The 24046-nt window shown below is 37.0% G+C and overlaps 1 protein-coding gene across 10 annotated transcripts in view; it reads right to left on the reverse strand.

Moving 5' to 3' along the window:
- Nucleotides 1-24046, reverse strand: part of LOC135480082 (ras GTPase-activating protein nGAP-like) — a 258043-nt gene that overhangs the window by 23224 nt on the left and 210773 nt on the right. For 4 of the 10 annotated variants that reach the window (XM_064759827.1, XM_064759834.1, XM_064759833.1 and 1 more), the window contains 2 exons: nt 9459-9563; nt 7663-7707 (listed from right to left, as the gene is read on the reverse strand). The exons of 1 other annotated variant lie outside the window; for it this stretch is intronic. In XM_064759827.1, the coding sequence (XP_064615897.1) occupies nt 7663-7707; nt 9459-9563 (150 nt within the window). Of the gene's footprint in view, nt 1-7662; nt 7708-9458; nt 9564-12167; nt 12461-20134; nt 20196-24046 lie in introns of those variants that run through there. 5 more of the 10 variants (XM_064759835.1, XM_064759829.1, XM_064759828.1 and 2 more) reach the window with 5 other exon arrangements.

The following is a 24046-nucleotide window of genomic DNA, read 5'->3' on the forward strand; positions in this document are numbered from 1 at the left end:
AAAAGATGATAACGGTTAATTAAATCATCAGTAAACAGGTAAAACCAATTTATTACTCTGTATCTACGCTGTCATATCCCAAAGCACAAAGCCATGCTGTTGTAGCTAGAACAAGTAGGCGAAGGCCTCGTCAATTTAACCTAGCAGGTGATAGCGAGGTTTCGGTCATGGAGCCAAACAAAGGCTCCCTCTAGGGTAACCTGTGTGACTCAGGTGAGACGCATGAGTAACGGGGATTCACGACTCCTCACACAAGCCACCATTGGCCCTCGCTAGCCAGCGGCCATCTGATATCATCGTGCATGTGCATAATAACAGGCGCGGCTATACTCCCATTAACCACAAAGTTCAACTGTTCGGCTTCAAATACAAGTCCAAATTTCAAACTTCACAAGAATAATTAATATACCTTCTATTTGTGTCTGTTTTTTTTTTCTCTCTCTCTTCGCTGATATCACACATAAAACTACAGTGTAACATTACACAAAGGATATCAATATTTAATAAATCAAGTTCAAGAACAAAAGTTTTCTTTTTTTGGGGGGGGGGGGGGGGGGGGGACAGAAGGCAATTATGAAAGAATCTATTGATTGTAGACTAGCTATAACATGATATGTCATGTAATTAATCTACAGTCTGTGTTAATTTTTCCCTGCTAATAGTACATGAATCTCATCATATTAAGACAAATGTTCACTGTTTTGGGAGAAAAGCTAAACAAACTCAAGTTTACAACTAGGCTTACAAGTAATTTATTAAAGAACACAGGGACTGCTTGTCTGATTGTACAGATTTCCTTGTTTTTTTTTAGTAGATAACCCTAATAACTGCAGTGCTAGTTGGGTTTCTTCCACAAATTTACAACAGGATTGGAATGTTGCGGTACCAAGCAGCTGATGTTACAGGCTATAAAGCTGCATGCGCTCTTGGCAGGATATCACTGCAACATTACCCAAGTAGTTTTAAGCCATAATCAGTCATTTAAACAGTGTTACTGTCAATCACTGTACATAAAACAAAGTAAAGCTGCTGCTGAAATGTAACAGAATTGAGTATGATAAATGACTACGAATAAAATTCATTCAGAAAAGAACTGAGAATTTATGGTGCCAATACATTATGAAGGCCATAAGCTTTTTGCAGATATACTATTTTTTTGGTTCTACAAATTTGACATGGTATTGAAAAGAAAAAAAAAATTACCAGTCCACAATTAAATACATCTGAAGAAATAATCCGTTTTGTTCTAGATTAACTACGATCTGATCTTTCACAAGAAAAAAAGTAAGAAATAAAAAAATATTTCCACTTTTCGACATGTAAATCAAATTAATTTGATGTCGACGTGACACATGAAAGTGTCAGAGGTAGACGACGGCATGACAAACAACCCTGTGATTCTGCGGCTGGATTACCCTGACTGTATGGGTGCAAATAAAGTGCAAGTGCTGTGCCGGGGGGGATTGCAGGCGCTATTGATTACACAATAAACATTTCTAGACACACTTGAGCGCATGTAACAATAATTGATCACTCAACAATTTTATGATGACGCCACACATTTCATCATCTGGTTCCTGTGATGTCCCTGATAACCTGGACACGTAATGTGTGCAAAGGCTGCCAACCTGCGCAATAAAAGCACTTTGGAAGGATGAAAATGGGTACAAGAAAATCTAGGCATCAAAGCAGGCACTCATACCCCAGCCCTCAACCAAAATGTATATTCCATGACTTAAAATTTCACCCAAAACATAAAAGTGAAAGTTACAATATATTACTTTCGGTTCTGAAAGTTATATTTTTCGCACTAGGATATCGTCCTACCTTCCAACGCAAAGCATCTGTCTGAAACTACAATAAAACTCTCAGAATCTGGCCCAATTTTAGGTTAATTACACTGTAATGGACTTTGGGCATGAGCTATCCATTATATTAGTACTGGCATCCAAACTGAACATTTTAATTCTTCAACCTTTTCGCATATTTGCAAGGTGCCTATTCAAGTATATTCTGAACGCATCATTCTCTGTAGGTTTATACTTTTTGTGAAGCCATGAAATTGGCTGACCCAATCTATGTAGTTTTGTCTGCTAAATCAAATTAAAAATGTGTGAAAATTGAACTGAAAGTTGCTCTTTCATATGCGAAAAGGTTGAGAAAGTAGGGTACTGAAGATATTAAGGGTGAAAAAGTATGATAAAAGATTTAGTCCTACTTTCTTCTATTCCAGAATTTCAATCACCAGTTATTCATACACTATCTAAGAAGTGTAATACCTCAAGGAAATAAATAGTTTGTGAACTTGTGGAACAGACCAACTCGTGTGCAAAATGCATTTTTATGTTTCTCTCATACTGGAGTCTATATACTGCTGCTGACAATTATTATTTTGCTCCGATCCTTTGGCACGTTCAACATTCGCCATGTACGAATGATTATTATCCTCAACAAACACAGGAAGCTATTCTGAAAATTACACGAATAAATATTTAACGTGGTGCTGCATGCAGAGCTCGATCATACCTAGTGATATCATTTGTTTGAACCTTGGCGCATACTATCCTACTCGAATGATATATCATTATGAAGAATTTGTTTCCCTGGAGGACTGACTAGAGAGAATAGCGGGCTTATGTTTTATGCACATTACGGAAATATTACCCAAAACCTAACATTACAGAGTCAAACATGCCTGGAGCCTTGATTAGGGGTATGGAAACAAAACGTGAGCCTGTTTTGTCACGGCACGCTTAGGGAATGTTGTAATATCATATGGAATACATAGCTTTGGGGAGAAAGTCATATTTCTGGTGTGGCAAACACTAGCTGAATTATGGAAATTAAACCTAATCCACTTTTGTCAATGCTGAAATAGTTATGCCAATCTGTACGCAGTAAGATTGCGTCAAAAAAAAACTGCGTCAGTAAAAAAAGGACGTCATGTAAATTAAATGCAGGCCAATTTTGTCAAAGTGCTGTAAATCTGTACTCAATAATATTATTTGAAAAAAAGCAAAGGATATATTTCTGGAGTGGCAAACGTGTTCAATGAATAACGAAAATTAAGCCTAGGCTAACGATGATAACGTAACTTAGCTAAAATGATGAATGACTGTACCATTAAAGGCTACTGTAAAAACACTGGCATGTGCTCCGTGGCTTGTGGGCTGCATCCATCATTACAAGCACCAAACAGCTGCATCCTGACGCTGATGTGGTAAGATCTGGTATATGCTATCGTAGCTAAATACAGAAACACCTGTTGTACATATATTACCTATGCTCCGGCATGTAACAAGGTTTGCGTCATCAGTATGTACATGTGTTACTGACACTCAATTAGGATTCATTATGCAACACTAAGGCCTAAATGTGTGGCAGTTATAACAAATGTGTTATTCTTAGAAGGAATGTCATGACATAGTAAGAAGTTCATGACATTTTTATGTCAGATGAGCAGGATTCCTCAGATAGCATTGCTAACACCTTGCTAATACAATATGTCATTAACTTTGTCTCTTTGATGTTTCAGAACGAGACATTAATAACAAAATGCTCCCTGAATCTACCTGAATTTGGCTTGTTGCTCAAGTATGAGAAAACTTTGTGTCACTTTCAAATTTAACCCACAAACTCACTGAACAAAGTTCGTGTGTTATCTTGGCAATTCTGACACTTGCTAGGTTCACTGTCATGCTCATAGTGAACACAACCTACCAACATGGGATACGAAATGCTGACTACCCCAATTCTTCAACCTTTTCAACCGCCTTTATGACCATCAATCTGAAACATTCTGAGTAAGCTAAAGGGCGTAGAGAAATAATTTGCACAATTTTAAGAAGCTTGCATCTTTAGTGACACAAGCAAATCATTTATACGTAGGTGTCATTTTCAAGATTAGTGTATTTCACTGCAAAATGTGCTTTAGTGGTTGAAAAGGTTGAAGATTCACAGTAGTTTTAACTTCAGCATTTCCTTGATTAACTTTCCGTCAAGAGGATTATGGAAGATTTTAACCAGAGATATGTGAAGAGCAGGCATGTATGACAGGTTTAACTCTCCAACTTTTCAGTAATATAATTCGTTTCACAAAAACCACAACACAAATGTTTAAGGACAGTACTTAACCCCTGAAAATCCTAACGCTTAAAGCATTGTCACAGTTATTTTAATACCTTTAACACCTGAGATTTTGGGAAACTTAAAAGGGATTGGGTCAAGAGAATATCGTGTGTTCAAACTTTATCTCCCAAACTGGCCTGAAACCCACACTAAATTCCTTCACATTAAGATTAACATTTCGAAATTTAACATTAATAGTAACCCTTAATCTCCTGAAGTTAAACTTAATCAGCATTTAGCCTTCAGACACTGTAACCACAGCTAATCCACGCATCATGCTCTCGCTGAAACCTGACACCAGCATATATGACTGCTGACAATATTGTATTCAACGTAAATAGGCTGTGGTCTCAAATGAGTCAAAATTTGTGCCTTAGGCTGATAGCGTCAGGCTTTCAAATAAATCCTGAACATTACATCCATGCATAGACTTAGCCATTTTACAATTTTTCTCTCATTTCCTTTATCAATCTCTTCCCTGTTAATTTCTTCGCAACATGCCTACAGTTAGACATCTAAATTAATGAATATGCGAAAAATGTTATGAAAAACCAAAACTAAAGGACAATTCATTCAAAACAATCACTCAAGTCAATCATAAAGTCCGAACAAAATCCAGTATCCATGCCCCATCTTGTCTAATGAGATCTGTCCTACAAAAATCTGAGACCATGGGTTTATTTTCTAATGATATCTATACCAGTAATGATATAAGTAAATAAAAGTTTGAATTGTTATACCTAATAAAAAAACAATAGAGCCATTGCTACAACAACAACGCCAATCCCTATCAAAACTACCTACCCCATGATGTTTGGGCATCAGGTCTGTCCAGGTTGTGACCATATCGAGGGTGTAAGTGTGTTGTAAACTTGACTGTATCCTGTGCTAGGTGCGAGCAGTACTCATACAAGGTACGTCCATACCAAACAATATCAGGATCAGATCTAAGGGTGAGGCCAGGTAGAGGTAGTAACCCACAGTCACATTTGCCTCACCATCAGTCATAAAAACAAACCCATCTTTTCAGGCACCATGTAAATATATACACACATGTATAAATAATCCCTGTCAGTAGTAGGCTGAATGTTTGAACTGTCATAGCTCATCATGTTAAGCCTTAGGCCTACATGTGATTCGTCTGAGCTATGGGACCCCATTTTGATTGGCTATGCATATTTGATTGGGATCTGTTTTAAGGGACCATCTGGTGAATGGGTAAAACACACACACGCATGGGCTGGCTAGCTGGCAGGCGGGTGTGCTGGCTGGTTACATGGTCCGTCAAAACAAAGCCCTGGCTCCTCTGTTACTCACACAGTGCAGCCACAGTCACTGGAGACTTGTAGAGCATACAATCTCTTAAATCACCTTACGTGTGTGTAAATTCCTAATACATTGTCATCACTAGGACAGAGATGGGGCAGATATTGAAGGGAGTATACATCATGTGTATGTGTACTGGTAATGTAGCGTGTTTATGTGGCCCAGATATCCAAACAATAACCCGATGATTCATGCAAGGGGCAAGCTATTTTAAACATTTGCTGGCGTTGCATTTTGTGTTACAAGACAACGTATAACGTACAATACCAGTTATGTATCATTCATTCATCCTATTATTCATATTCATTTATCCTATTATTCCTTTATCTGCCTTCTTGAAGGACATTTCTCCCACACAACAGTGAAACCATGAAAGTACCAGCAGGAACACAAATTGTAACAAATAGAAACAAAAGTATCATAGAAATTTTCAGTAAGTTTTATATCTACATGTAATCTAAATTTTTGACTGAGTGAGTGCTCAGGGTTTAACGTCATACTTGACAATTTTTCAGTCATATGATGACAGGAGTCCTTTCTAAATTTTCATATTTGGGCTCTTGCTCTAAAGATCAACACTGTAAAAACAACCTGTCTTTTCTAACTCTGTCACTCTTTAAACTGCCTTTAAAGCTGAAGACCACTTATTCCAGCCCAAAACCTTGGTGTTTGTATTTCTAGTCTGACGATTACATTTTCGATATCATTCTTAATCGCAAACAGATAACAAGGAACTGTTGCTGTGTATGTTTCACTCTGGCAAAAAAAAAAAATCAGACATGATGATTATGACAAGTCAATTCATCATTATAATGTCAGGATTAAATACAGGATGTTTGTACGCTCAAAGACCCACTACACAAACCCACAAAACATATGTTCATAAAAAGCTTACAACAGTATTCAATAATGCATGACTTTGTGCATAAATTATACGCTTCATTAATTTGACTGAGTCATGTAAATGTAAACGTAGAAAAAAATGTAATGCACAACGATCAATACATGTACCGGCAGAAAGTGACCTCTTAGAGTGACCACAGGTGGAAGTGACCAATCAGGAAGCACCTACATGTTATATATATATATATATATATATATATATATATATATATATATAAATAGATAGACAGATAGATAGATACAGTTAATATATTATTAACAGTAATACAAGTAAAGTCATCAGTCAAAAAGAACAAAAAATGGCCAGTCAGATTGGTCTATACATGCGCAAGAATGTATCACTAGGGTAGGGCAAGACAACCATGGTCACGCCACGTTGATACACGTTTTGAGAGAGAAACAAGGCAGCATGATTAAAACAAAATGGAAGATAAATGACCCAAAAAATATATATAAGGGAGAGGGATGTAAGGATGCTCATTATTATCAGTATAACAGGTCAGCAGGATAAAAGAGTAATAATATATCCCCTAGAGGGATAAGGGACACAAAGCAAATAACTGAAGGATGCAAGGATACAAATAACCTATGAAGGATCTAATTGGGAGACAGCAGGATAAGGGATATCATAAAGGATTCAAGCAGGACAAAATAACAAAATTCAAGCAGGAAAACACATTTCAAGAGGGATAAAGAGATAAAGCAGATAAAGGGCTAACCAAGATTAATATAAAGGTAGGTACAATGTATCAAACAAAAGGGATATGGCAAGGAAAGCAGGATGCACGTAGTTTGACTTGTAGGATAACATTAGCAGGCAGACAAATGGGATAGGGACCAGCTGGCTTACGTATGGAACTGAAAGCAAAGGGAAAATTAAGCCGCTTGGACAAATTATGCAAAATCATATCTGACAAAGACATGACGATCCAATAGTAAGATAACATAAGATATGAGTTTATATGGGATACGGATAACATAGAAAAGCTGATAAGGTGGCCAACACATGGTTGCAGGATAAAACAAGGACAGCAGGATACTCTGAATGATTAAAGAGGGCTCATGGTCAGAGGGCATTAATTTGGCCAAATAACTAATAGCATAATTTTCCAGCAACAAAGGATGGCAGGGATCATACAGGATGTAATAATGCAGGGTGTAATAATGCAGGGTGTAATACTGAAGGATGCAGCATTGATGAGTCTACAAGGGGTAAAAAGAACAAGCTCCAGAAAAACCACATATCTACACAAGGGAAATTTTGGAGAAATTTTATCGTAGTGCCCTAGAGGGCAGAGTTCATACCAGGTGTGGAGTGCCTCCGGGGTTTGAACAACACACTGACATGGGCTGTGGGAATGAGAAAACGGGCAGCAACCAATGAAAGATGAGAATATGACGATGAAAACATGACTATAAACGATAGATGAAATATAAATTGATCAACACACTGTAATACTTCAACCTTTTCCAATAGGAAACAACAAACGCCGGATTTTAACCAAGAAAACAATTGGAACTTGGACAGAAGATGAAACGGTTAAGAAAGAAATTCTGCTATAATTAAAACTAAACATAGCAATGAGGAAAGTATCCTTGTGAGGACATTATCTGATGGCAAGGAAATCATTTGTTTTGTTCAAAACTAAAAAAGGCTGAAGTATTAGGGTAGTGCTAACATTAAGTTAATATAATGATGTGAATGAAACAAATGAAAATATGGTGATATCCCTGATGTAAAACATCAACAACAACATGTATATGCTAGCTATGAGAAGATCAATAATAACACCTGTAGATCATACTCTTAAATGCAAATGAGAAAATAAACCAACAAATTATCATGCATGCTTGTATACATATACATGAAGACAACAAAATTATAATTAGAAAACTGGACATGAAACTACAGGCATCTGCAAGACAATTAATAACAGAACAGAAACTAATCAGATCAAAGAAATGAATAATAATGAAATTTGTACAAAACTATTCTTCAAAGTAGGTTGGAAGTTGGAAGCTGATTGGAAGCATGCTTTATGTGGTCGAAATCTCAAACATGCAAATCAGATTTACAGACATAATCAGTAATATGTGTTGCCCAGAGACCAGGTTGGATTTGGGGTCGTGCGTCACTAGGTGATCGATGTATAAATCAGAGTGCAGGTGAGCATGCCTCATGAATATTTGATGAGAAAATCAGACAGGTGTCAAAATGCACAGGTAGATTTATCACCAGGTGCAGATATGTTAAGTAGGTGTCAAAAAAAAAAAACAGACAATCAAGCTTATTTGGAATAGGTGTCATCCTAGATAATCAAGTATACACTGACAGGTACACATTGTGTTTATTGTAATAAATCTACTTCATCCATCAAACTCAACCAACCCCTCAAGGTGATAGTTAACTTAGATACTTATTGACTATACCATACTGGACAATTGTTTTACCTTTAAGCTTTTCAATTTCAGTTATGACATTTTTAAAAATTTTGTTTTTTCACCGAAGTTTATTACAGTGGTTGTGTTGTTAAATATGAAATGATTCCCAAAACAAACTGCTATTCATTTATTCATGTTTTAAGGAAACTTTAAAATTTACCCGCTGTCAACATGTAAGTACCTCAATAATATTTTAAGAATCGTGTGTTTGGTTCAGTCACAAATTATATTTATATCCCAACATGCCTTCAATCTTGAAAGAGTTATCCCTACAGAATTATCTCCCTTCAACTGGCTGACAACACCAGTCAGCACAGAAACCATTTCCTGCATTGGTACCACTCTGTTATATGATGACACCATTATTTTAGCCAAGCTCACGTTCAAAATGACTTTGTCAAAGCTTCCAGTTCACAGACAAAGCAATGATATGATTCAGCTGTACATGTAATATCTTGAGCTAATATGTTTCTAATTCACTTTGAAGCAATACGCAATCGTGTAACATTGTAATAATTCTTGCAGGGTATTTTCTTGAATTTATGATTGTAACAATTCTTGCAGGGTGTTACCTTGAATTTATGGGTGTCATAATGTCTTGGTAACAATTATACCTCTGGACACTATACAAAATACTACATAAACACACAAGTACTTACAAAGTATGCTCTCCATTTTTATCAGTTGCTTTGTGTCTATTTCGTTTTCGAGTTAGACGCCCTAAGCTCATGCTGCGTTTCAAAGAACTCATAATCTTGGCGCCACTATTCAAAACAAATATTAATAAAACGGTCAAAAGAAAGAATAGAAATTATAGTTATTCTATAAATCAAACACCCAAATTCATGCAAATGAAATTAAAAGTTAAATTGCAAGTGAGATCTGAATTATGGAATTAAAGAAAACCCACAAAACAAGGTATGAAAACAAACCCAAACTTCAAACCAAATATTAAACCACACATTTAAAACTTTTCAAAAAAGAAACCCAATTCAAATTAATCAAAAAAACCAATGAAAAGTTAAATGAATCTGATTGCTGTGCAAACCAGTTAAACCAACAAGCTTATTTGTTAAAAGCAAATTAGATTAGTAATGACTGTTTTACTGGTTAGTCATTAATATCCACAAAAAATTCATTCTACAGAACAGGAAAACGACAAATAAATATTTACAAACATTTAACCATCACCTTCATTTTAAATAAAACTTACCCCACACACAATAAAATGACATGTATATACCAAACCATTTCATCCAGTCACCAAAACATAATGAAAGCATAGGCTGAACTTAAGCACAAGAAATCTTAAGCAGCCACGCCCTTTTCATTCTTCCACAGTATCATGATTTCATGACGCAGAAGTCGAATAAAGGTTTTCTCTGACAACACGAAATAAAGCACCAACACCCAACAATTCTGAAACTTTCAAGTTGAGAAAGTTTTATGGCACTGAGTCCTACACCGTTCAAAAGCCACAAATCCCAGCACCACCACCACAAATCCCAGCACCAACACCACAAATCCCAGCACCATCACCACAAATCACCATCACCATGACCCTAGACCAAATTTATAGAAAACCATTCATTCATTTCATTTCATTCAAGATTCCCATCATTAATAAACTGTGATAACTTGTAGGAAAGTCACATCGATGAATGGCAATAATTTTGTTATCACTGCCATCATTTAACTCACAAACAAATAATTTCTCTGGTAAGAATAATATTTACCTGTATCTACTTAATTCAGTGTTCATCGATAAGACAGGCAATATTTGCACAGGCGCATCAGTTTTAACTGTCAGATGATTTTAAAAACTCAAATGAGCATCACATCTGCATGGCTGGTAAATATGAGGCGAACTGTCAGGCTAAAGCCAAAAACTGGCTAAGCTAAACCTGATAGATTATACATGTCAGGTCAGCTAAACTGGGCCAAATGTATGTCTGCATTGGTGGAGCAGTACCATCAGAGTCCAGTCTGTGTTGATAGAAACATAATACTGACATGTGCCATGGGTCAATGCAAGACACTGTCACAGGCTGGGATTAGGCTGGCTGGGGTATTTGGACAACACAGACAACTTGGGTTGGCTGCCCCAAGGGGGTACCAGCTGGGTGCCTCATCCAAACTATGCCCACCCCTAAGGACTATTATACTAATACTTGTCTAAGTGTACTATACTTTTCTGCAGTTTTGAAACATTTGTGGTATCTTTCAAGTGTTATTTTTTTTTATTACATGTCTATGTGAGCTAAACAGCTAATAAAATTCTATAAAACCTAATTAAGATAGAAATATTACTGCTAACTACTAACATATGGTCATGTGCAAATATTAAGCAGAACTGATTATAGACACTGATTGCATTCACCCCCTGAGGGTGGAGCAGTGGGTGGGGCATGGGTGAATATGGGACAGTTTTACCTTACTCCCTTGTAACCTTCACTAGCTTATTTACGGTTATCCAAACACTTGTCATTCACAAATCAGTGTGTAACTTGTTAACACACGCTGCCCCACCAACCACACCAGATTATGTGTTAAAAATACATGTCAGCCTGAGTTAGAAACCATGGCACTATGTTATGATATATGGGCAGCTAAAGCACTATTCTCCACCATCACCCTAAGGCCTGTTTAAATGTACCAGTAGTTTTAATTACACACTTCTGACAATTGTCATACACAGTTAATGTAGTCTAAACTTACTAATAGTGCTAGTCAAAAAAGTTTACAACTTGGCCACAAAAATTTAAAATATAAATATCATTGCATCAGCATTAACGCCCTTTTAGCAGTTTCATTCAAAATTACCGGTTTTCCCATACTCTGCTAACGGTGCTACCATTTCCCCCTGCAATGACAACTCAGGTTCATGCTGGGCTGACCACTGTTCTGTAGCAATACTGGAGCACCATGTTTTCAATATTCCCACAAATCGTGAAACCAAAAGCAGGAATGAGCAACAGACTATGCAGCTATATTAGGCAAAAATTGCTTCATGGTGGAAAGGTTTCCTATTTTATAGGCCTGTGGAATTTTGAGGCTCTCCTACTCATCAATATAGCCTTTCTCACACACATATAGCCTGGTGCTATATATAGGTTTCTGATTCAAAACCGAAACTTCAGCACCATAATGAAACCATTATCTGTGAAAGTACATTGAAAACAGTTTCATAATCTCCCCTTGAGCCATAATAACCGTTTCCATTATTCTACAAGCTAAGCAAATTGTTTAATTCCAAAACCTGCTTAAGATTCAGACAGAATACTACATTTATCATACCAACTGAAATCATTTTCAACAATACACTACCTAACAACGGATTCAATTTTCAAATTACATCAGACACCTACCTGAAAAGTCCACATCTCCGACCTTTACGATTTTTCCTCTCCTTTTTAACAGGCTTAATGAATTTCATTTTGATAGCTAACCAGTGGTTCCCTACGGGGGACCTACACACTAGTTAACTTTGTCAATCACATACAGGTACATACAGGGCCCACGGCTAACTCTCAAACTCGTGTCTTCACGACTTGAATTTTGAATCCTGGTATACAAACACACCCCAAATAGCGGTAACAGTATTTCTGTCCGGCTCGACTCTGACTAACACATTGCCTGCCCTGTGACATACCAGCATCAAAGGATTACCACATGTTGGCATTACAGCCTGAGCGCTGACGTTTTTCCCTTTGCCACCTTCCCATTTTCCGCTGCCCCTCATGGTCACACCCCCTCACTTCCTAATACGGGGTAATCATTATCTAACGATCGCTCTGAATAACATCCGTTTAGTCTGCTGGTAACCTGACTAAGGGACATGAGGACAAACGGTAGTGGTTGTAGATTTGGAGGATGGGGGGGGGGGGGGGGGGGCATGAAACTGATTGATTGCTGACACCCCACAGAGTGCAAATCCTGTTAACTCTGAAGCCTCTAGCTGACTTCTTACCACTGTACATGTATGATCTAACTCTTACCAGCAGCACACAAAATGACCTAGTTCTGTGACCCAGATAAGCCTCACTCAAAGGCAGTGGTGGGGTTGAGATGCCCTGCCCTTTCACTAGACAGCCACACTGCTGACTGTCATAAAATACTCCTCTGTTGTCTTCAAACCGAAAGGGTGTATGTAGCACAATTGTCCTTCTTACAGCATGTTAAGCTGCCCTAACTGAAATATTCTAACAAAAAATTTACATGCCCTTTACACATATATTTCATAACACTGTCAATATCACAAATGTAGATGAAAGACAGTTTTACACGCATAATTTCTTGCTCTTGTTACATTTATGTGCAAAAATTCTACATTCTGCAATGAAACACAAGGTAGAATCTAGACAACAATGACAAACAGTCACCTGACAATGTGACCGAACATGGCATAATATCTCCTTCGTTCGGTAACCAGAGACTGCATGACAGCCATATTAGGGCAGTCTAAGCAAATGTAAGTACATGAAGAGCATAATTACTCCAATATGGTGGTCAATGGAAAAACAGAAAATTAGATCCTGTAGACCCTCTGTTGGTGTAGATGTACCAGCTATGTAACAGGACAGAGTCAGGTTCCTCTTCTCGAGGTTAAACAGCTCGGCATAATAAACCATAATGTACTGGCCTTGTTACAGATTGAGATAAACACCCCTCATTACATCACATTATTACACAGTTATCTCACCGTTACATCTGTAATAGCCTGCCTATTACATCTCTCGAAATGCACATATTGTCATGATTCTCAGTGCATGGAATTAATTTCCCAATGCGACGGAATTATTTACCACATAACACTCCAGGCCACTATCTTACCGGTCACACATACTCTGTTTCCCATGTACTGAAAACCCCTGATCTTACACAGATGTACAAGTTTACGTACCAGTGTGAAATAAGACATTGTGCATGAGCCATTATGATTTTGGGGGATTACATCTCACAACAACATCTCACCAAGAAAATGTCATTAAATTAGCTAAACAGATCAAATGTACACTATCCAGGCAGGGGAATGGCTCAATTCTATCAACTCCTTACAGTGTGGTTTGTGTCCTTGAAGTGCACATGCACCCAAAGGTAATGGCTACTTCGCAAACGTGCGGTATTGCAGAATGCCATGTAAAACACTTATGTTTAATGCTCAACCTCCAAAGGAAATGTTACCACAAAAAGATCAAATGCTGCACTAATTAGATCAAGGGTAGTTGATACTCGTCCAAAAACTCCAAAAAAAATTATTGTATGCATGTGGACGCACACACAGCATGAGAATGGCTGTGAAAAATAATAATATTATTAAATAAGTCAAATTATATCCCATGGTTTATTTGGAACAATGCCAAAAGATGTGTTATTAGTAGATAAATGTGCATACTTGATTCCCATCTCAGCAAGAAGAACATGGATTGGGAAAACACATGCATGAAATACCGCCAGTCAAAGGTGACCGTATTTGGCCTTCTAGGTTTCTTTTCAGTGTGATGTATTGATCATCAGTATATACAAAGGCATGTGAACGACAGCAGTCTTTACATGTGTGAATCAAATATAGCCTATATTTCCATACACCACCAGCTCACCTTTGCTTAATGGGAGTCATGAATACAATAACACACGTTCCACTTAAGGACTGGCAAGGTTGCCGCTATCCCAAATGCATAAAAGAAACAATGCTGCACAGGTAATGATTACATAACGGAATCCAAGTTCAGGGTCATTAATAACAGCATCAGTTCTGTTTTTCTTGTTGACGCTGACAGTTCGGCTATAAGGTCACAGTAGTTTCTTAATATGACAGACAATAAACACATCTTCATTATACACCTAAATCAGACCAATCCAGTTTGTACATCACACATATGGTTAAATTACGCCGTTGGATTTTTTTTTAAATTGCCAACATGCCAATAAAACAGTTATTTCTCTACAAGCCTGACATGACATCCCTGCTTGTCAAGGTATGAATTAATGAGACATTTATCTGTGACATTACATAATGTCAATGCGAACAGGAACATCAAATTGTGAAACAAAAAAATAAAAAACAGTAAGCAACACCAGGAAAATGTTTTCCTGGAACTATGTATCTAAAGGTACCATTTGACGCAATGGAAACGGGTCACCAAAAGTAAAATATATTCACAAGCAAGACGGAATCTAACAGACAACATCTTTTTAAGTTTACCAGACACGAACCTTCTTGCAAGAAACCTTACTCTGCCCCGATGGTAGAATTTCCTCCCTAACAAGTATATTCTTCCTTTGGCCAAATCTGTCGCCTCAGCAGACCAGTAGGTGTATGATAACCCAACCAAAACCGTCAGACAAAATCCTCCATTAATCTGCAAACCCTTAATTAGAAAAGGCAGCTCTCTATGTTGATACTTCTACTCCTTTATACACAAACATGCGATTTAGACCCGTCTATATTGCTATGCCCGCTTCAAACGTTGACTATTTTCTCACAACCATAGCAATGTGTCTGGCAATGTTGTCTGACAATACATCCAGTGTTACAATTACTCTGGATTAGATCTCCAAACAATCAGGTGCTCAGCTATTGTCACGCATGCCGCCTACTGGTTCAAACCCTGAAGGCATCTAAACGCATTCTTCACATGTTGATATGCCATTGTTGAAAACTTAAAACTGTTTGTTAATACAATAAAACAGTGTGTCTAGTTCGGGGCACTCAATCACTTTGATTGCTTCTATTAAAATCAAAAACCTCTTCATGTTATTTTTTTTCTCTTTTTTTTTCAAATACTGTTTATACTACTTTCAAGTACTTTGTCTAAGTATCACGTAATAAAAGTCTATCTATATATATCACTTGGCATTCTTAAGTTTATATTCAATTTTTCATGAATACTTTCTTGTAAACAATAACAGCTCTGAAAAAATTCCATATTCATTTGCAACATGGTTTGACACATTCTTAATTCTTTAAAGCAAAGGAGCATTTATAACAATTAACTTCCAAAAAAAAAAACTAGGAGCAAAACTATACATGACCATTTTAATGCAATATATATATGTACAAAGATCAGCCAAAGCTATAAGTTATTCTGTAAGACAGCAAGAGACCACGCGATCTTTTTAGTAACCAATGGTGTGGATCAAGAAAACGGTCCTTCCAATGTTATTGCATAGGAAAATGCTTATTTTGGAATCGCTGTCAGTTATCTTGTATCCATTGGACTTGTATAATTTTCAGTTTTCCAGACAGTTTGAGTATTTCTGCAAAGATTTCATGATTGTATTTTGTACAACTAGGCCTTACTGATCGCTAGTGAGATGGCAAAAAGTGACCTTTTCCCCAATGTTTTTAATATTGGGTGGCCATTTTCGACACGAAAGGGTGGCCACGTGGCCTCCAACTTCTGATCGGTCGTGCAAAATCAGGAACTACTTGCTAGAAAGATCAACAATTTCTTTTTTTTTCACTGTTGCCAGTGTGCTGAGACCTAAAATACCAGCTCTCATGCTTGTCGCATAAACACTATCCTGAGAAACCTCCAACATTCCAGACGACCATGGGAATTAACCTGTCAACTCCGCGCATCACATCTGCATCCAGCAGGACGGATAATGATCTCAACATGACAGGCATTGTGAGAATCTGTTTAACAACCGCCACGGAGACCTACATCATTGTTTACTGATGCCAGGAAAATTTGTTTATTAAGCCACCAGCAATTATTCCCTGCTTTGTGGGATTCTTCATTAAACCTGCTCTCAGGTCCAGTTTTTTTCTCCCATTCCGAACAGTTTCAGGAACAATCGAGGCCTTGAACACACACACACACACATATCATCACTGTCATGGACTGGGTTGTAGCTTTAATTTGTTTACAACAATGTACATTAGAAAGTAAATTACACCATTTAATGGGGTCCCAATTCAGAGCTTTTACTCCTTTTTTTTTTTTGAGGGGGGATGATTAAATATTGTATAAAATGAATCTTATCAAACCTGAATATACATGGTACTCTTTAGTTGGACAGACAAATACAACTGTTTTTTTTTTTTCCATTTTTAATAAGACTAAAATGAATGAGATAAATACAAGCTTAAACAAATTTTGTTTCTCACTTAAATTAAATAACATTTGGATGAACATAAAAATATCAATTCCTGGATGGGCAATCTTCAGAGATATGCATACTGATAGTATATTATAATAAAATAATATATTATTGTGTGAATATGTAATAATGTATGTCAAAGAGCAATAAGGTGAATAAAATATCTTATATATATACACTATTCTTCAAGTTGGAGTAGCCCATACTGAAAAAGAATTTGCCCCTACAGAAATAAAACCTCCTACCAAAAACCTTGTACCTGCCCATTCTAAAAAGAACCTGCAATCGATAATTAACATACCTATATAACTCATCGTTAAGCCTGGTTTTCTCTTTTTTCCCCATCGCGGCCGCATTAATCACAGCTAACTGAACAGGTAATCTCCAGTACAATCAGGAGTAGTGACATCAGACTTTACAACCAACCTACCACCAATCTCACTGAGAGTCACAGGTGAAAATCTTAATTACAGCCAGGTAGCTATCATATATATATCACCTTTCACTTTAACTCAGGTAAGTCAAACTCAAACTGGCACCTCCTCAAACCTTACCCTTACCATTTGTCCTACCTGCCTACTTAATTAACCCCCTGAGATGTATCAGCAAACTTCAGACCAGGGGACAAGCCAAACCAATATCTGTATTAACTCCTGGGGGGTTCTCGATACCTTACCTGTATTCCCACCCCTGGTACTGGCAAACCCTCCACACCCCAGGGGTTGGATAAGAGGATCCTAACTGACACTGAACCTTCAAATGTTACAGAACTATTCCCACCCCTGTGTCACTAAGATAATGTCCCCTTTTAGCCTGTGTACATTGGCTTTGGAACCCTGCTCCTTATTGTTTTACTGTCAATGACTGTACCACTGACACTCTTTACTAAAAACACCTTTGATTACTTATGACATTCCTACCAACTTTGTCATACCTCTTTGTAATTAATCAAAATGACTCTTTGTTATCTTGTCAACAATCAAGGTTAGTTGCAACAATTTTTCACACATTTTTGCTAATTTCTTCCACATCGTGCAGCATACGCCCAGCTCAAGTGTCACAAACTGCAAGATCAACATACCACAAGACTGTCCATTTCCATGTGAACCGGAATCTTACAACCTTAATTTTGTGAACTTGCAAGTGTGTTTTATATTCAAAATTCAAGGTGTACATTTAGAGTAAATACTCCTGTTTACTCCTGTATACTCTGGTTGAGTACAAAAATCTACTCTACCTTTGACCAGCTACATGACAGCAGCCATGCAGCCAACAAGAAAACTTCACAACCTGGATCAAAATCACCACAAGTAAATGTTTACTCATGCCATAAGTTAATAAATTTTTGTCCCTAAGAAACCAGCACCTAACCCTTAATCAGCCCAGCTGGGTGCCTCCACTGTCTTATAATGCAGCACCGCTGAAGATTTTTATTTTCACCTGAATAGTACTAACGAGTTTTTCCCATCCTTACCTGATAAACAGGTAGGCTGATGGCCAAAGGTGTAAATTGGTAATCCCCTAGAGACCGTCAACACAAACATAAGGGCTTAAGGTTAATTCTGCTGGACACTGGGCTAGGTATCCGCGAGCAACGATGTAGCTTATCAGCGCCATCTACAAACAATGCCTGTCCATTAACAGTTCATCCAGCTTCACTGGTGTCTTAACTGAAATATCGTCCTTCGAAACGCTTCAGCAGGAAACATGACTGACCTAGTTCATCTACGATTTCTCAACCTTTGTTCCTGTTACCAAGCTGTTGACACATTTATTTTTGCAACGTATATCCTTTGCGCACATAAAATATACGCATATTTCGAGAATACACGGAAATTGGTTGGCCATGTAAGTGCCATACTGATGCTTGAAACTGCATGCATTGGTTGAGGCACAATTTCGCCTTAATTACCCTGTTGATGTGAACTGGATCTTTGTGCTTCACACTGTCCGTTGAAATTACAGGTGAATTAGACTAAAGTGGGAGGTGTTTGGATCACTTGTTTATGGATAGTGGCATAGGTTATCCTAACTCATTAACGGCTTTCACACTTGGGCTGCTTGTCGTTAACACACCTGTGACCTAAATTAACAGCATTGTCATGTGCCATACAGGTGAAATGGACTAGAAATCCTAGCACTTAATACCACACGAACCTGCAATGCAGCTCTTATATTAAACCACTAAATATGTATTGTGTGATAAAACCTTGATGACCACTTCCACACAATTTGACAGACCACATATCAGTCTTGTTTCTAGCGTACATTTTTTCTCATAATTCTAACACAAAATCAGATTTCATGTACTTGTAAATAAAACTCATTTGGAAATTTTGATACATATACAGACTATTGTTTTCTGTAAAAAGAAAAAAAAAGCTAACATTTCCAAAAAAAAAAGGCAACAATCTGATGTGAACAAAGAACACATACTTAAAGCAGGACTTCTTCTTATACAGAGAGACACAAATCCTTTGAAATTTTACAAAAGATGAAACAGAGTCACGGGAATAAAAAAAATAAAAGTAAAACATACTAGAATTAGAATCTAGGCACATACGCTGAATCACATATGTTTATATATATATATATATATATATACACACGTAAATGTCATAAAATATCTATCCATCAACCCCCAGGGAAAACCTGTCTGCTTCACCTGGAATGTATACCTGTGTATACCTGGCAATCAATATTTTACTACACACAGTGGTTCTGCTGGTGATACTTCACCATATGGGACTGAAAACCAGAAGCAATTCTGCACAAAGTGAACAGCTAAATTCTCTCTGACATGATGTATATCCCCCCTCAGCTCAATGCATGTGGTTGCAATGCGGTTGTGCCACTGTTACAGTTCTAAAGACCTCACACCTTCAGAACAATAATCTACCTGGGCCAGGGTTTAATATAATGAGCTAGGACTGAGATTTATCGATGACCTCAGGGTACAAATGAAACTCAAGGCAGTTAAAAGCTGACAGACATAATGTATGGCATACATGTTTTGTTCAGTGAACTTGAAAGAAAGAAAGGAGTCCACAAACAAAATTTAGCCAGTATAGAGTTATTGCATAAATTTAACAGGTAAAAACCATCTTTGGTCATCTGGCATATCCAGCCTATTAGCTATTGCCTAGAGCAATACATACATCTTACTGAAGATTTAAACAATGGAACAGAAATCTTAACAGGCAGTGTGTCAAACACACGTTATTACCTGATGAACCTGACCTCATCCGTAGTATACCACATCTTTGCACAGGTAGGCAATTCCATACGCTTTCTCATTAGTTCAACAACAACAGCTACGGCAGACAGACTCGCCGGTACAACCGCTACTACACATCTAACCCCTGACGCCTGTCTCTCACAAGGCTAGTTGAACGCAGCACAGTGCGGTGTGACTGTAGTCTACCCGACAAGATCAAATTATCTGGTTGGGTGATTTGGGCATTTCACACTTGCAGCTTGCCTCGACATGGCATTATCAAGAACAACCATCAAATATATGATTTTAATGTGTGCTTGAGTGACAAAATACATTGACCTGAGTAATGTTGTGGAAATACCAGACTGCATTTAATGATCATTTTATTCTGTTTTATAAATAAACAAGAATTAATGTAGCCATGTGGGTATGCTTTTCCATGCCTGTTTTGGACCATGAGCTAAAAATATTTTAAAAAATATTCAAAATATTGAATTACATGAAGACTTTAAATAACATTGTATTTCACCATTATTTGCATATTAATTTGAAAAGGAGTGAAGAAAAATTTTAGCAACTGTTCACCCATGTAGAAATAACAAGTGATATGGCAAACAAATAAGGGTGTTTTTTTATACATGCATAATCCTGTGTGAATAGCTACATAGCTTATAATCAATATTCACATGTTATTAAAGGTAAAGCACAAAAATAAAAAGGAGGACAGTTTTTACACTGAAAATGTTTTCATATACATAGATGAAAAAAAAATTTGAATAGTTTCATCAATAGTGGGAGTCTATTCATTGATATCATCATGATAAAAAAAAAACAAAAACAGGTGGGGACACAAGAGTAACTCACATAATCTAATCTGTACAAAGAGAACTTGTGACTCGCTTGTGAATATTCATAAGGCTTTCATTTTTTATCAATACTGGTCAACCGTTCTGTCTAAAATTTAGACGGAAGTTCAATTTACAGGAGATAAATGGACCTTTGTCCTGATCATCAGATCAAATTTGTTATCTCTAATTGAGAACTTGTCATAAAGGACTTACTGTACAAAGCACACAGTGGATGCCTGAGGAATATTTCCCGTCAACAACTGACAATGTTCCAATGAGGAAAAGAAAAACATTTCCACTTGTCTTAAACATAGTTATAAATTATGAAAAGTCTGAAATTTGAAAAAAAAAAGATGTACCAGGACAACTTAAATTTCACATTTCTGCATGTTATTTAATGTGGAAAAGAACTGTCCTACCAAGCTATCTCCCTCTCCAAAATGTGACTTTTACCTCCACTAAATGGGCTCTACCCACCGCTCATTTCAAGGAGACATGTATTCTTAACAAGCAGATTAGTGATAATCTCCATAAGCCACATGGACAGAAGATATTAAATCCACTGAATAAACTACAGAGTTTCAGGCACAGGCGTGAAGTCAGCCAGTAAAGAGGCCTGATGTCAGGTTTGATAGATCCAACCATCACACTGAAGACCCAAAGTCACACGCTAACGCTACTTAATCCTCACTGAACTCGCTATTTTAGGAAACACTGGTCTGTTTTTAAACAAAAGAAAAAGCTGTGCTATACCCCTTACATATTCTGTAGTAGACTCATTAGCTCTACAAGGGAAGTCACTGAGCAGCCTGCAACAAAATCTAGCCCACAAAATGGCTGGTTTCTTAATGAGCATGCACCCAACCCTCTGCCCAACCCCAAGTAAATATACGGTCCTAACAGATATAACCCTGTTCAGATCCCTCTAAGGGTTAACCTATATATATATATATATATATATATATATATATATATATATTATATGTATATTTTCTTTTACATGGTTTTACATATATGCAGATTATAAAGGTATATACTTGTCTGAAATATATAAGATGATAAGTCACAAAACTCACAGAAGGCCTGTACCCTTACCATAAACTAAATAGTATGTCACATGGTATAAATGCATTCACGTGTTACATGTTAAAATATGAAAACATGATCGTTTGAAGCTGATATCATCTGACAAATGTGAAAGTGGTGCACATCTTCTGCATTTTAAACAATGGAACTTACTTAAGATAGAAACATAACGTAAGTCTGTCTGACTTCTTGGCATCTGAAATATATTGAACTCCCAGACATAAAAGTAGGCTTAGAAAAACAGGGCTACGATTGCATGTCATGGAAGTCTAACAAAGCATGCAAGTGATATTTCTATTATAATCTCTTAAACCTCTTATCGGATTAAAACACATCGTCACCGGTCCTCCCCCAACTACAGGTTATCTGGCTTTACTAAGTTATAAAAGACTAAGACTGAGGAACATGACTGTGGTCTGCCTGGTCTACTGTACCGACTTACTGGCATGCCGCAAGGTCACAGGCTTAGCTCCCCTCTTTTCCACGTTTTCCAGATCTCTAAACCACAAAATCTCCATTTCACATGTGTATTTCTAAAATTATCCACCACTACTGGTTAAAACAATCCAGACACGATTGTAAAACAAGGGAAAAGCTTATAAATTAACTGACCTATTTAACTGATAGGAGGAAGACTATGTATTCTCCCCCCACCAGAATCTGGTACCAGTACTCAGAAAGTTTGAGTGTTTAAATTGTCTATGGTAAGGTTTATCTTGATGACTCAGGAGGTGCTGGAGAAATACTCCAGTGGAGATCAAGTGTCTCCATGTGACCCATATCCTACACCGTTATATGCACTTCAAAACTTTCACTAGGCCACATACTTCATCCAAACAGGAGTCGTATTAGCGTTTAATCAAATGAGAAACATATTGACTTCAGTGTAATGGTGCATAAAGTACTTTCATGAGTTTCTGTCAAGTCATGTGAAATGTTTTAGAAGCATGGCATAATAATTTTTGGATTCTTTAAAAATCGATTTTTACCATTTTGTAAATGTAATCTATAAAAATAAATGTACATAAAAGTATGCATAGTATGCATATATTAACTTTTTGATTAATTAATTTGCTCAACAACAATGTGATGAGTAACAACTTTATAAAATTCATTTAAAATCCTTAATCTGTGCAACAGGCAGTCAGTCCTCAATTCAATTTGTTTTTCTTTTCATTTGCAATGTTCACTTAATTAACAAAGAATATGCGAGTCTCCCACCCTTTAATTTCATGGAGCACTTCTTGTTGCATCATGCCATATGAAGCATCAAATCGCTTCATCATGCAGCGCACACATCACAGGTGCTTTGATACCGCTGCGTTAACAAGTTCGTGTAAAATAGCACCAGCATCACTGTAACTTCAAACACCTGTACAGACTAACTTGTCTGACTCAACACCACAACCCATTTACCACCTGTCTTTTTTTTTCCCTTCTGATGATAAGTAATTGCCAAAAACGTAGACAGAAAACTCGAAGAATATACTAATATTACTTAGTTATGACCCGGGTAAGCTTTCTAATTATAATAGAAGCTTGTCTGCTATTAATTTCATACATAATTATGTTTGATACAAGGAACCTTAAACTCCACAGCCGGGATGTACACAATTACTGCTAAAGTATGCAGAAGTCATGTTACTACAGAGCAGGGGAAGGAACGAAAGACCAAATCATTCATAACCTTACTGTGTGTAATCCCAAAAGTATTTCTCTTCAGACACAACCATTATAAGAACCAAATACTGTACTGAAAAAAAATTTTTTACATAAATTTGATTCACTAATTTCGCATAAATTTGAGAGCTCTTACTGATCTTACACAGATAGATTGAGGGTTCTTTCGACAGTGGGATAAAACTCTACTGGCAGAAAACAATTTTCAAATATTCCAAGACCTTTCCCTTTTTGAGGAAAACTTTAAGGGCAAATATTTAGAATATATAATGACTATTAACGTTCCACATGAATATAACCACTAAGT

This window comes from Liolophura sinensis, chromosome 13 (genome assembly GCF_032854445.1).
Source record: "Liolophura sinensis isolate JHLJ2023 chromosome 13, CUHK_Ljap_v2, whole genome shotgun sequence".
NCBI classification, from domain to species: Eukaryota; Metazoa; Mollusca; class Polyplacophora; order Chitonida; family Chitonidae; genus Liolophura; species Liolophura sinensis.